This window comes from Citrus clementina, unplaced genomic scaffold (genome assembly GCF_000493195.1).
Source record: "Citrus clementina cultivar Clemenules unplaced genomic scaffold, Citrus_clementina_v1.0 scaffold_4, whole genome shotgun sequence".
NCBI classification, from domain to species: Eukaryota; Viridiplantae; Streptophyta; class Magnoliopsida; order Sapindales; family Rutaceae; genus Citrus; species Citrus x clementina.
Genome location: NW_006262274.1, coordinates 11,703,513 through 11,719,952, shown reverse-complemented (window position 1 = coordinate 11,719,952; position 16,440 = coordinate 11,703,513). Strand labels below are relative to the sequence as shown.

Here is a 16,440-nt window from a genome sequence, read left to right as displayed (position 1 = left end):
CAAAAGAGATATTTAGAAATCAGTCAAGACCACTACCATTTGAATGATGTTAACCTCTCTGCTTGAGGCGGATTCTGGTATGAGATGAGTCATCTGCCTCATTTTGCTACATCAAATTAAATGTCCCTTGAGTCATATGCTGACGTGAATTATTAACTACTTGTGAAAGAAGTAGAAGCTTCTAGGCTCTAGCATTATGTCCTTTGTTGATGTCACTCTAATGCCTAAAGGTTATGCTTGTTTTGGAGTGGTAGATGGATTTTAATAGTGGTATGTCAAATTTCCAATGACCTAAGATGAGGATTTTGTGTGAGAATTTTCTAGTGATTTTTTTGTGTTTTTATTGATTTTTTATGATTTTTTTTTTTTTGTATTTTGTTAGTTCATTAAATTCATAGATATTTACTTTTGAATTTTTTCATAGATATTTACTTTTGAGTTCTTCTATTATGATCCGGTGATAATATTGTGTTTTATTTATTAGCGCTATGTTGAGGTTTTTCTCGATTAGATTTTGTTTTTTTTTTTTAATACTGAGTACATATCAGATTCCTATATTACACATATATTTACAATTATTATTAGAACAGACATTATATTGATATTTATAATCAGATATATAGTTTGGAACTTATATTATTACATTAATTCTATAAAATACATGTTCATACATATGACCCTCACATACAAGGGATGCCTATACTCTATTTGTATTTTGTAAAGGAGAAAAATTTACAAATTAATTCCACATAATTGTTTACTTAATTGAAAAAAATTGAGCGTATAGTGATTCGAACCACTACTCTTATAGTCCTTCTTAACTTTGAGAGTAGTGATTTATCAATGGATTAAAGCCCAAGTGGCGATTGAACTTTGTTAGATCTTAGTATGTTGAATTTTTTTTAATTTTAAAGAATTAATCTTATTGATAATTCCCTTTTTTATGGTCAAAACTATATTGCCACAAAAGTTTCGTACCCTTTTTTTTGCCTTTTTCAATGTCAATTATAGTAGAGTCCATTTATTTGTTTTGAAAAAGGCTAAAGACTTTTTTATTTTCACATATTAGTCCTGCACCTAAAATTTTTCAATTGCTGTGATGCTTTTGGAAGCTACAATCTATTTCAGAAGCACCTTCTGAAGATGTTGATATGAACACAATATTATGGCATCACATACTTGTCATTTGGACAATATAAGTTTTTTTTTTTTTTTGCAATATACATAAAGAAACAAATGCATAATTTGCTAGAATTGAAGAGGGAAAAAAAAAAAGAAATCCATTTCACTATCAATCTAAAAAATAAAAAAATTGGTCATGGCCATGGTGTTGTTTTGTGTTTTCCATCACTTAACCATTAATCCGACAAGAATATAACACAAAACAAAATTGAATGGTAAGTTTGACATAATTATTTAATTGGTCATATCCTTGTTAATTAAGGATGACAAAATTTAGATGGCTATAATTATTAGCCATCTATGTGTAAAAACATAATTATCCAATATGAATATGGTTATTTAAGGGTAGACATGGATATTTAATTTTTATTATAAATCACTATGTATTTTATAATATGAAAAACTAATTAATGTGTTTTACATAAAAAATTCTTATTTTTTATTTAATTTCCTAAAATGATTAATATTAAAAGGTAATTAAAATTATTTTCAATATAGAAAGAAAATAATAAAACAAAATTATTACTCTTATTTTTAATTACAAAAAAAGAAATATTTAAATTATTTTCAAATAGAGTAATTGTTAAGATTTATTCTTTTTATTTAAGGACAAAAACTCAACTAAAAGTACAAAATTCTTGTTCAAATGAACAGAATGATTTTACGAATTGATAAACTAACACTTTATTATTAGTAGTAAATTAATATATTTTTCTACATTATCAAATAATTAATAGTATGTGAAATAAATATTATGTTACAAGAAAATAATAAAACATTAATCATAAATTAAAACCTGTCTACGGTGCAGCTCTGTGACTAAGGGTATCTCCAATGCTTAATACTATTTTGGTGTAACACCAACACAAAAAATGTACCTTTTTCACACCAAATTATTATTTCATCTCCAACCTATTTACACTAAAAAGAATATTCTTCTTTTTATTCTTTTAATTCTCAAGAATTAATTTAATTAACACAATAAATATTACTATTAATATAGATAATTAAGTAATAAGTAATTTTAATCGATTAACAAAAAAATATATAGAAAATTATTAAATTTGCATTTAATTAACTTAATTAGTACATTCTGAAAATTAAACAATAAATTAATATAGAAAAATACAATAACAATAATAATACTTTAGTTATTCGAATTACTAAATTTATCCATAAATGATCAATTAGTGGATTTCAGAGTGCAGTGTGAGCCTCTTTATCCTTGATTTGTTTGTGTCGAGCAAGAAATTCTTGAAATCTAATATTCTCATCTACCCTCATAGCAACGGTTGGTATTGGCGCTTGCATCCAATCATTAATTGTTGCATTAACATCACGTTCATCTTCGATTATCATATTGTGTATAATAATGCAGGCAGTCATTATATCATGTAACTCATGTTTGTTCCAAAAACGTAATGGTCCAGCAACAATTGCAAAATGAGATTGAAGGACTTCAAATGCACGTTTTACATCTTTCTGATATGCTTCTTATCTCATGTCAAATAATTTCTTTTTAGGACCACGTAGATCATGGATCGTTTGTATAAGAGTAGACCATTTTGGGTAGATAGCATCAGCTAAATAATAACCCATATTATATTCATTCCCTTTAATGAATAATGAGCAGGAGGAGTAATACCTGAAGCGAGGTTGGCAAAAAGATGGGATGCCTCCAATACATTAATGTCATTATTTGAACCAGGCAAACCAAAATGTGCATGCCATATCCAAATATCATAATAAACTACAGCCTCCAGAATAAATAGTTGGGGTTCCACTACGACCAGCATATTGTCCGGCCCAAGCTGTTGGATAACTTTTCTACTTCCATTGCATGTAATCTAGGCTGCCTAATATTCCTGAAAAACCACACTCTTTACGAACATGGAGTAGCCTAGCGGCGTCATTAGTGTTGGGTGATCTAAGATATTGCTCTGCAAAAACTTCCACAATTGCACGACAGAATATCTTTAAACTTTCAATTGTTGTAGACTCTCCAATTTTAATATACTCATCACTAGCATCTATTGGCATGCCATATGCCAACATCCGAAATATAACAGTGATTTTTTGAAGACCAGATAACCCAAGTCTGTCGACGCCATCCCTTTGCTGCATAAAATAGTTGTCATGACCTTGTACGGCATTAGTAATACGATTGAATAAACTTTGAGACATTCTAAATCGACGGCAAAACATTGAATCATTGAAACGCGGGTTCTTTGAGAAGTAGTCGTTGAACAGATTACGATTAGCCATTTCATGATTGCGGTTGATTATTAAATGACCTGTAACTGAACCATTATGGATCACTTTGTTGTTTAGTTGATTGAGATAGTAAACCATGCAAATATTGTTGTTTGAAGTCATGCTAATTATCACTTCTTCATGTACATTGATCGCCTCAATATCATTTATTAGGTTTACATCATCATCATTTTCAACATCAGAATTTGAAGAAGATGAAGAATATGATAAGTGCTGAGATGAACTTCCAATATTGAAATTCATTTTCAAAGATATGTAAATTGAATGAGCTTTAGTACACATAAATATATCATTTTTATAATAGATTTACTTTTACCCAATCTTATCATATCTACACATAATTCAAAATTTAAAGATAATGATTCTCTCATATTCAATACCAACCGTTGGATGGATTTCACTTATTTTCATCAATTAGATTAACTTTTACCCAATTTTATCATATCTACACATTATTCAAAATTTAAAAATAATGATTCTCTCATATTCAATACCAATTGTTGGATGGATTTCACTTATTTTCATCTATTAGATATGTTTCTTTTTCATCTATAAATACCATTGTAAACTTCACTTCACTCAAACATATCTCTTCAACCATTTATTCTATAAAATGGCTCTAACTCCAAGAAGTACTTCATACACCCATGAAGAAGATATACACTTATGTCATATATATCTTGATATTTCCCAAAACCCTATTGTTGGTATAAATCAATCTCGAGATGCATTTTGGTCTCGAGTTGAAATTGAATACAATAATTCTAAACTGGAGTTCACCACTCAAGTTCGACCACGAATATCTTTGCAAAAACAAATGCAAAGTATTCTAGCTGCAATTGGCAAACTGAGGGGATGCGTTCAACAAATTGAAAATCAAAATCCAAGCGGTGCTTCTGAACAAGATATTGTAAACTTATATTACATCTTTACTATTTTTATCTTACACTTATTTTATATATAACATTCTAATTACATTATTCTGTAGCTAAATCGAGCGAATGTGTTACTGGCACAAGATAAGAAATACAATAAAGGGTTCAAATTTGATCATGTATGGCCTATCCTTAAAGATATTGAAAATTTTGGAGATGATCATAGCATCGCAACACCATGCTTTCGAAGGCAAAGTAGCGAATTTGTGTCATCACAATCAGATTCTCTCGCTCCGGAGTCTCCAACATCAGCATCTCTTGGTCTATTATCATTTTCACTAAATATAAATGATGAGCATGTTGACGATTGTTCTACTCAACGACCCATTGGAGTAAAGAAGGCAAAAGGAAAAAGGAAAGTTGAAGATCAAAATTCACTAGTTATTGATACTATTAAAGAAGACAATCGACAACTTCATGAAATTCTTAAAAAAGGTAGTGAAGATAGGCAATAAAATTATTAAATTCAAATGATACGAGCCCAAAATGAGAAAAAAAAATTGGAGATGGTCACATCGTGAAGAAAATAAAATTTTACTTAAAAATTTAAATTCGATAAGTGATCCTAACTTACGTCAATATTTTTCAAAATGAACAAATTAAGATTTTGCAGAGAATATCTCAGTAAGGCCAATCATCTCAAAATATTGCCAATAATATTGGCCAATATTTTGATGATATTAGAAGATCTAATAATGATCTCCCAGATTATTAAATAATTGTTCCAATTTATGCTAGTAGTAGTAGCTTTTTTAATTTATGTTAATTTTATTTTGTAATATGTAATCTAGTAATTAATGTTATTGGCATTTTATTTTTATTATTAATTTTTGTGTTGAATATTTTTTATTTAAATTATTAGTATAATAATCAAAAATTAAAAAAAAAATAAAAAAAATAAAAAAATAATAATAATAATTTAAAATATTATATAAAATAGGACATATATGTAAATAAAAGATAATAATAAGAATATTTGAGATTTTTTTTTCTAACATCAAATGAATAGTTTTATACCATATTTAGTACAATATTAAACATAACACTATTTTAAAATTGATTTTGGTATTATATTAAAAAAATATTTTACACTAAAATAATATAAAATATAATTTAGTGTTAGTTTTAGTGTTATGGTAAAAATGGGCTAACATCTCCCACCATCCTACTATCCCATTTTCTATTGTTTTATTTCTCACTCCACATCCAACGGCTGATGCAGTCTGTAGCTTACAGAATCTGTAAGCTAGCAAAGCCCCATAAATTATAAATAGAGTGCTTTAAATCAAAGTAGCAGAAAATTCTAGATTTTCTGTAGCTGGATTGTGATTTGTGATGAAGCAGGGAGGGTGACGCGTAACTGTAAAAGCAGAGTCAAAAAGGAAAGTGGCGATGGCCTTGTGGGGTCTTAGGCTACTTGGGTACCACGAAAACCGGATAAACTTTACTCTTGTTTTTGGAAAAAATAATAAGATTCTACCGGATGAACTTTTATTTTATTTTATTTTACCTTTTTAGTATTTTGTTAGTTCATTAAACTTACAGATATTTAATTTGAGATTTTTTATTATGATTGGGTGATTATGTTGTGTTTCATTTATTAGCACTATGTTGCATTTTTTTTTCAATCAGACCTTATTAGATCTACTATGTAAAACATTTTTTTTCTTTTAATTGTAAAAAATTGATAGTATTGATAGTTCACTTTTTTAATATATGTTGTTATTACTGTCATAAAAATATTGGTCACTTGAGTCTTAGATTCTTCCAGAATTTAAGTGTTGTATTTAAATCTGATATAACATAATATATTTAAGGGAAAAGGACATTCAACCCCCCAACGTTTAAAAAAGGGGATAAAAAATTCCTCAACGTTTCAAAAAGGACTTATAACCTCATTTCCGTTAATAAACATCGTTTGTTTTAACAGTAAATTTATTTTTAATTTTTAATTACTATTATACTCTTATAATAAATATAAATTAATATATTGATTTGAGACATGTCACAATTAATAATTTTTTTAAAACTAAAAATTGAGATACAATTACATTTTTTTCCAAATTATTTGCTATAAATTATACATTTCTAATGATCAAAACTTTCATATGTGATTATTATTAATAAAACGAAATTTGATTAAACCATTTTTCTTTGAGGAATCAAAATGATATTATTATTGTTAGAAATGTATAATTTATAGTAAATAATTTTGGCAAAAAAATAATTGTATCTCAATTTAAAATTTATAAAAAATTGTGATATATCTTAAATTAATATATTAATTTTTTTATTATAAGGGTATAATAATAATTAAAAATTAAAAATAAATTTACTGTTAAAATAAACCGTGTTTGATAACAAAAAAAAATTTATAAATCTTTTTTAAAATATTGAGAAATTTTTTATCCATTTTCTTAAACGTAGGGGGTTGAATGTCTTTTTCCCTATATTTAAACCCGATGGTGTCACTTATTATTATACTTTTGGCCAACTTTATTTCTTTAAAAAATTATTAATTTCTTTTTGAAAAAATACAATTCTACATTTCACAAATATCACAACCATTGTTTCCACGAACCTTACTTCCCCTGGCACTGTAGCACATCGCGTAGAAATTAAGTCAAGCCTTTCTGCTGCCTATATAACCACATCCCATGGCTCTCCCCTTATTGCAGACCAAATTGGATAGTAGAAGCTCTTACTCTCTCATTCTTGTTCTACGTTTCTCCTGCCGTGTGTTGAATCAGAAATTAATGGACAGTCTCGTGGGGTTCAGATTCCACCCAACTGATGAAGAAATTATTCTTCTCCTGACGATGAAGAGACGTGACCCTGCAGGTTTCTCCGTCCGTACGATCAAGGAAATCGATCTCTACAGCTTTGAGCCCTGGGAGCTACCCTGTAAGTAATCGTGTAAACCAAGTACTCTACACGATGTCTGTTTAAGATTAATTAATTAGTTCAGTAACTAGAATTCAGAAGTTAATGGAATCTTTTGTTGCGATGCAGGGCATTCTGACATTCAGTCTGAGGAAGAAGTGTGGTACTTTTTCTGTGAGCCTTATTATAAGTATACCAAGAGTAAACGGGTACATAGAAGAACAAAGGAAGGCTACTGGAAAAAGACTGGCAGAGGTTCTAACATCAAGCGCAAATACAAAACTGAGGTGATTGGTACGAAGAAGATTTTGTCTTTTTCCCGCGATGATGCTGCTGCCGAGAAAGATAAGACTGAGTGGGTTATACACGAGATAGCTGTTGAAGATAGCCCTGATTATAAGGTATTAGCCTCTGTTTTAGAACTGCATATGTGTTGTGAAACAGTCTGTTTATTTTCGTGAAAAATAATTGTAAAATACTCTGTTCGTGTTATTGCAGAAGGACTTTGTTGTGTGTCGCCTTGAAAGAAAACGGGAGAAGAAAACGCTTGGTGTTGTTTCCACTAAGAGAAAACGGGAGACGAAGACGCTTGGTGTTGTTTCTACTAAGAGAAAACGGGACAAGAAGCTTGGTGTTTCCACCAGCGATGGTGATCAATCTTGTCAAAATTTGACTTCTAAAAGAAGTCACGTTGCAGAAGATACTAATAGAAATCATGTTGCAGAAAAAGTAAATTTGGTTTCTACTAGGAATCATGTTGCAGAAAATATTGGTTTGGTCCCTGAACCTCAGGGAAGGGACCATTCGATTTCTTGTTACAGAAATCATGTTGCAGAAAAAATGGTCGAAGATTCTGTTGAGGCAGAAACTCGACGGCTTGCAGAACTCAATCGACGGGGTGATGGCTTTGATGGACGGAATGACACGTCTGTCTCGGCTGTGCAGTCATCAGATTATCCAGAACAGGAATCATCAGATTGTAATGGTTCTAGTTGTGGTAGCGGTTTATTGAATTCTCAGTTGGACGGTGGGCAGGTAGATGTCCGGTTCAGTTCACGGAGGGATTTTCAGAATGAATACTCTCCTGAGGAGACTGGAGAGACCACTCCGGACTTCTTCAAATCAAAGTCAGATGAAGGAGTTTACGTGGAGGATGGCAGTGACGCGAACCCTGAAACCGAATCCTTCAATGAATGGGTAAACATAGTCTTTGACTATCAATCTTCCGTCAGTGGCATATGTTAAGAACTATCAAATCCTCAAGGAGGATATTAGATCATTATGAATGTTGTAATATTGTTTCACTTATGGTGTATTTTATTCCAAGCCTTGTATTCTTTGAGAGTAGTTTTTACACCCAAGAGGTTGTTAATTTTGTAATCTAAAGGCAAGGCAGCAGGTCCGAGATTTTCTGGGTTATCTCAGAATTCAGAACGTAATGAGGGGATCATGCTGCTGTCCAGTATGCATAGATTTTGTAATGTTATTGCCCAATCTTTAGTTAAATCTGCTCTATAGAAATGTGAAACTGTTGTTTTGGGCTTGTACCCTTCGCGACTGATGTACCTATTTTCTTCTTTGAATTGAAAGTGGTTTTATTCTAAGGGAAAAGAAAAGATTGTATTTTTAACATATCGGGAATATTAGATAAACATTTAGTCTTGCTCATCAAAGAAATTTACTGATTAACTGAAATATCAAACAAAAGATCCATAATCCATTTATATATGATGTTAAAAATTCTTGTGATGAGAACCATTTCATTCATGTATGTATGACACCTTTTTGTTGGCTTCTCTAACAATCTCCGAGCATCCTTGTAAATAATACAAAGATGTTAGTCAAGCAGTTCATTGTTGGCTTTGAAGCTTAAATAATTTTCACATATTGAAAAGCAAAAACAAGAGATAAAATGAACCCCATCCCGGATGACTGAAGTTGCTCCTTCAGAAAGGTGACTTATTTACTTTAAAGAAACAAGTAATAAAGCAGAAACAAGAGATAAAAATGCGCATAGCACTGCTTATTTCAATTTATTGGAATACATATATTAAAGACTGTTTCTGGTACCCCAAGATGGGTGATGTACAACTGCAGCTACTCTGTGCTCCTCATAATCCCCTTCCAATGGTCTACACCGAGTAACCAATGGGCATTTGATTCAATGGGAAAAGTTATACACTTACAATGTTGAGTGTAAGAGTTTGAATTTCTATAAAAGTTTTATGGGATTAATTTTAGTACTCCCTCAATTATCAACATAATTGAATGGAGACAGTATCTCCCTTACAAAATTTTCCTTTACGAAATATGAGTGGAGTAGGTACCCCTAGAATATTAGAGAGGATTTAAAATATATGGGCAAGTGCTTCAGTATGTTAATATATGACGGTGATCCCAATTATATAGAATGATTGTAAATATTAATTATAATATCTGATGTAATATCAATAACATCTGTGTATAGTAAACTTAAAAAAAAATAGTCTCCATAGAGTTAATAGAAAGCTAGTGAAATGATTTTGAAGATAAAATTGGCCATTTCAGATTTATTAAAATTGATTCTGAAAACACATTTTTGAAAGTACATTTTTGAAAACACATTAATGAAAATACATTTTTTTAAAAGTGCTTACTAATATCCAAAGAATTTTTTTTTTCAACGCTAAAATTTAAATACCGAGCTAACAAAACCTGTATTTTAAAACAAATTTTTAGAAATGGTAAATGCTAATTTAGTCCTTATATTTTGATGTTAGTGCTCATAATTTTAAAAATAACTCAAAACATCCTTGTTAAACTATTGATATTCCTGCCTTTACATTCTGTTTCTTTTAGCTTACTTTTATAATATTACTCTTTTAAAATAATTTTTTTAGATATTAATGAAAAATCAAATTATCAATTTAACTTCAAAAATAAAATAAAAACAAAAAGAATATGTAATTTTTTTGTGGAAGCTCACTTATGTCTAAAAAAATTAATCTTGTAAAAAAATTAAATTACCAATTTTTTTAAACATTAATAAAAAAATTATATATTAACTCTTTAGTAATATATTTGAAAAAAATTAATATATAATATTTTTATTTTATTTTTAGTTTAATTTTTTTATTAATGTCTAAAAAAATTACTGAAAGAGAATCTATATATCTATATATATATATAAAGTTGGGACTACAAGAAGTGATGTGGCATCACCATTTCTCATCATTTCATATTCTCTATTATCTAATAAATTGGTTGAAATTAAAAAATATTAAAATAGAAAATAATTATTAGATTATAAATGATTACATGTCTTTTCCTATTTCTATTTAAATTCAACAATATGTAACCATTAATAATAATTAATTATAAGTCTTGAAACATTTATTTATTTTATTATGCCAACAATTAAATTTTAGTGGCTTAAAATACATCAATTAATTAATATAGGAAGGAAGGTTCCTTCATCTTCCCTCAACAATGCCATTAGAGCCTAATTTTAATGTCATAATCTCATATTTAATTATTCAATCTTTTGTTTAGTGCCTTTTGGCTTATTCAAACTCCATAAACATTAAATATTTAAGATTTGTGGCATCATTATTTTTCATCTTTTTTTATTCTCTATTATCTAATATAGTGATTGAGATTTAAAAATAATTACATTACAAAATATTAAAAATCTATATCTATCTATCTATCTATATATCTATCTATAAAGTTGGGACTACAAGAGGTGATGTGGCATCACCATTTCTCATTATTTCATATTCTCTATTATCTAATAAATTGGTTGAAATTAAAAAATAATTACTTTACAAAATATTAAAAATAAAAAATAATTATTAGATTATAAAAGATTACATGTCTCTTCCTCTTTCTATTTAAATTCAATAATATGTAACCAGTAATAATAATTAATTATAAATCTTGAAACATTTATTTATTTTATTATGCCAACAATTAAACTTTAGTGGCTTAAATATATCAATTAATTAATATCGAAAGGAATGTTCCTTCATCTTCCCTCAACAATGCCATTAGGGTCTAATTTTAATGCTATAATTTCATATTTAATTATGCAACATTTTGTTTAGTGCCTTTTGGCTTCTTCAAACTCTATAAGTATTAAGTAGTTAAGATTTGTGGCATTATTATTTCTCATCTTTTTATATTCTCTATTATCTAATATATTGGTTGAGATTAAAAAATGATTACATTACAAAATATTAAAAATAGAAAATAATTAATAGATTACAAAAGATTACATGTCTCTTCCTCTTTTTATTTAAATTCAACAATATGTAACCATTAATAATAAATTAATTATAAGTTTTACATCATTCATTTATTTTATTAAGCCAACAACTAAATTTTAGTGGTTTAAAATACATCAACTAATTAATATAGGAAGGAATGTTCCTTCATCTTTCCTCATCAATGCCACTAGGACCTAATTTTAATGTCATAATCTCATATTTAATTATGCAACATTTTATTTAGTGTCTTTTGGCTTCTTCAAACTCTATAAATATTAAGCATTTAAGATTTGTTATGTTTGGGGTTTTTTTTTTTATTTAACCAACATCCTCTTTAGAAATGTTCTTGTGTTTTTATTTTTTAACTTATTTAAATTTTTAGTATTGTGTGTTTCATAGAGTACTCTTTTCTTCATGAGTTAAACAATGATAAAGATAGTTGGATGATAAGAGTTAGACTTTGTAAGATGTGGGAGTCTGTTAATACAAAAAAAAAAATGGAGAGTTGATTAATGTGAACATAATTTTTATTGATAAAAAGGTTGTGTACACTTAATTATACACATTAATATATATTTTTAATATTAACAAAAAAATAATTAACTTTCATAAATAACATTAGTTTTATAAAGCTACGTCATCTTTAAAAAAAATAATTCATATTTTTTATCAGTTTTATCAAGTGCAAAATAATAAAAAAAATTAGGCCAAAATTTTTTTTTAAAACCGCACGAAATGTGGTTCTATTTCCTAGTAATATTATAAAACTAAATCATAAGGAATTATTTCAAAAGAGATATTTAGAAATCAGTCAAGACCACTGCCAATTGAATGATCTTAACCTCTCTACTCGAGGCGGATTCTGGTATAAGCTGAGTCATCTGCCACATTTTGCCACATCAAATTAAATGTCCCTTGAGTCATATGCTGACGTGAATTATTGATTAGGAAGTTATGCTTGTTTTGGAGTTGTAGATGGATTTTAGTAGTGGTTTGTCAAGTTTCCAATGACCTAAGATGAGGGCTCTATGTGAAAATTTTCTAATGATTTTTTTTTGGTTTTATTGATTTTTTATGATTTTATTTTACTTTTTAAGTATTTTGTTAGTTCATTAAATTCATAAATATTTACTTTTGATTTCTTCTATTATGATCCGGTGATAATATTGTGTTTTATTTATTAGCATTATGTTGAGGTTTTTCTGGATTGGACTTTTTCTTTTTTAACACTGATTACATATCAGATTATTATATTACACAGATATTTATAACTATTATTATAGTAAACTTTACACTGATATTTATAATTAAATATATAATTTGGGACTTACATTATTAATTTAATTCTATGAAATACATGTCCAGGTATATGACCCTCACAGACGAGGGATTTTTCTATTTCACTTGCATTTTGTAAGGTAGAAAGACTTATAAATTAATTCTACATAATTTTTTACTTAATTGAGGAAAGTTGAGTCTATGAACATTCAAACCATTACCCTCATAGTTCTTTTTTACTTTGAGAATAGTGATTCACCACTGGGTTAAAATCTAAGTGGCGATTGGACTTTGTTAGATCTTAGTATGTTGATTTTTTTTTAAGAATTAATAGTATTGATAATTCACTTTTTGTATGCCCAAAACTATGTTGCCACATAGGTTTCGTACCTTTTTTTTTAATCTTTTTCAAGATCAATTATAGTAGAGTCCATTTATTTGTTAAAAAAAAGGCTAAAATCTTTTTTATTTTCAGACATTAGTCCTGCACCTAAAACTTTTTAATTGTTGTGATGCTTTTGGAAGCTACAATCTCTTTCGGAAGCACCTTTCGATATGAACACAATATTCTGACTTCGCAAACTTATCAATTTGGACAATATAAGTTTTTTTTTTTTGGTATTGCAATATATGTAGAGAAACAAATGCATAAATTGCTAGAATTGAAGGAAAAAAAGAAAGAAATACATTTCACTATCAATCTAAAAAATAAAAAATTGGTCAAGGCCATGGTGTTGTTTTGTGTTTTCCAGCACTTAGCCATTAATCCAACAAAAATATAACCAAAAAAAAATTTTGAATGGTAAGTTTGAAATAATTATTTAATTGGTCATATACTTGTCAATTAAAGATGACAAAATTCATATGGCTATAGTTATTAGCCATCTATGTGTAAATACTTAATTATCCAATATGAATATGGATATCCAAGGGTAGACATGGATATTTAATTTTTATTATAAATCACTATGTATTTTGTAATATGAAAATCTAATTAATGTGTTTTACACAAATTTTTTTATTTAATTTCCTAAAATGATTAATATTAAAAAGTGGTTAAAATTATTTTCAATATAGAAACAGAATAATAAAACAAAATTATTACTCATATTTTTAATTACAAAAAATAATAAAGAAATATTTAAATTATTTTCAAATAGAGTAATTGTTAAGATTTATTCTTTTGTTTAAGGGCAAAAACTCAACCAAAAATACAAAATCCTTGTTTAAATGAACAAAAATGATTTTACGAATTAATAAACTAACACTTTATTATTAGTAGTAAATTAATATATTTTTCTACATAATCGAATAATTGATAGTATGTTAAATAAATATTATGTTACAAGAAAATAATAAAACATTATTTATATGGAATATGAAATTAAATTCATTTTCATATTTTGTGCATTTTATCTATTTAAGATAGTAGAATCTCTTGTGTTAGAGAAAAAAAAAAAAGATACAATGTTTGAACATTACTCACAGTCTCACATGAGTGAAAGGAAATTTGTTGTTATTATGTTAAATATATATATATATATATATATATATATATATATATATATTGTCAATAATGGTTAGTAAATAATATACAATGTTTAACTATATATTAAATTAATTAAGTTGTTAATTAATAAGAGAATGTATTAATTTAAATATATATTAATAAATGTAAGAATAAATCATTTAATTAGAAACTTAGTTCAATAGTGTAAAAAAATTTAAAATACTATGGACTTACATATTAAAAATTTAAAATTTTTTATTATTTTTATTTTACATAAACAACAGGGACATTTAATATTAATAACCTAATAAATACATTTAAGCGTTATACAACTCTAGTATTAAATCCAAAGTGAATTTGAAAAAGACGAAAAAAAGGTACCAAACCCGTGAGTAACATAGCTGGACCCCTTTTTTTTAATATGTTGTTACTGCTGTCATAAAAATATTAGACATTCGTGTCTTCGTTTCTTCCACAAGAAATTTAAGTGCTGTATTTAAATCCGATTTAACCCATTGTACTTAAACACAATGTCAATTGAATGATCTTAACCTCTCTACTCGAGGCGGATTCTGGTATAAGCTGAGTCATCTGCCACATTTTGCCACATCAAATTAAATGTCCCTTGAGTCATATGCTGACGTGAATTATTGATTAGGAAGTTATGCTTGTTTTGGAGTTGTAGATGGATTTTAGTAGTGGTTTGTCAAGTTTCCAATGACCTAAGATGAGGGCTCTATGTGAAAATTTTCTAATGATTTTTTTTTGGTTTTATTGATTTTTTATGATTTTATTTTACTTTTTAAGTATTTTGTTAGTTCATTAAATTCATAAATATTTACTTCTGATTTCTTCTATTATGATCCGGTGATAATATTGTGTTTTATTTATTAGCATTATGTTGAGGTTTTTCTGGATTGGACTTTTTCTTTTTTAACACTGATTACATATCAGATTATTATATTACACAGATATTTATAACTATTATTATAGTAAACTTTACACTGATATTTATAATTAAATATATAATTTGGGACTTACATTATTAATTTAATTCTATGAAATACATGTCCAGGTATATGACCCTCACAGACGAGGGATTTTTCTATTTCACTCGCATTTTGTAAGGTAGAAAGACTTATAAATTAATTCTACATAATTTTTTACTTAATTGAGGAAAGTTGAGTCTATGAACATTCAAACCATTACCCTCATAGTTCTTTTTTACTTTGAGAATAGTGATTCACCACTGGGTTAAAATCTAAGTGGCGATTGGACTTTGTTAGATCTTAGTATGTTGATTTTTTTTTAAGAATTAATAGTATTGATAATTCACTTTTTGTATGCCCAAAACTATGTTGCCACATAGGTTTCGTACCTTTTTTTTTAATCTTTTTCAAGATCAATTATAGTAGAGTCCATTTATTTGTTAAAAAAAAGGCTAAAATCTTTTTTATTTTCAGACATTAGTCCTGCACCTAAAACTTTTTAATTGTTGTGATGCTTTTGGAAGCTACAATCTCTTTCGGAAGCACCTTTCGATATGAACACAATATTCTGACTTCGCAAACTTATCAATTTGGACAATATAAGTTTTTTTTTTTGGTATTGCAATATATGTAGAGAAACAAATGCATAAATTGCTAGAATTGAAGGAAAAAAAGAAAGAAATACATTTCACTATCAATCTAAAAAATAAAAAATTGGTCAAGGCCATGGTGTTGTTTTGTGTTTTCCAGCACTTAGCCATTAATCCAACAAAAATATAACCAAAAAAAAATTTTGAATGGTAAGTTTGAAATAATTATTTAATTGGTCATATACTTGTCAATTAAAGATGACAAAATTCATATGGCTATAGTTATTAGCCATCTATGTGTAAATACTTAATTATCCAATATGAATATGGATATCCAAGGGTAGACATGGATATTTAATTTTTATTATAAATCACTATGTATTTTGTAATATGAAAATCTAATTAATGTGTTTTACACAAATTTTTTTATTTAATTTCCTAAAATGATTAATATTAAAAAGTGGTTAAAATTATTTTCAATATAGAAACAGAATAATAAAACAAAATTATTACTCATATTTTTAATTACAAAAAATAATAAAGAAATATTTA

At 27.5% G+C, this 16,440-nt stretch overlaps 1 protein-coding gene and 3 pseudogenes across 1 annotated transcript; 3 read left to right on the top strand and 1 right to left on the bottom strand.

Annotated features, from left to right (window-relative positions):
• Positions 1 to 2,379: 2,379 nt before the first annotated feature.
• Positions 2,380 to 3,699, bottom strand: LOC112099089 (annotated as a pseudogene).
• Positions 3,700 to 4,252: 553 nt separating this feature from the next.
• LOC18043248 lies at positions 4,253 to 4,985 on the top strand (annotated as a pseudogene).
• Positions 4,986 to 7,071: 2,086 nt separating this feature from the next.
• LOC112099331 (NAC domain-containing protein 71-like) lies at positions 7,072 to 8,802 on the top strand. Its single transcript, XM_024186821.1, has 3 exons — positions 7,072 to 7,295; positions 7,404 to 7,675; positions 7,773 to 8,802. The coding sequence occupies exons 1-3, from the start codon at positions 7,148 to 7,150 to the stop codon at positions 8,517 to 8,519; spliced, it is 1,167 nt and encodes a 388-aa protein (XP_024042589.1). The 5' UTR covers positions 7,072 to 7,147; the 3' UTR covers positions 8,520 to 8,802.
• Positions 8,803 to 15,376: 6,574 nt separating this feature from the next.
• Positions 15,377 to 16,440, top strand: part of LOC112099088 — a 4,259-nt pseudogene continuing 3,195 nt past the window's right edge.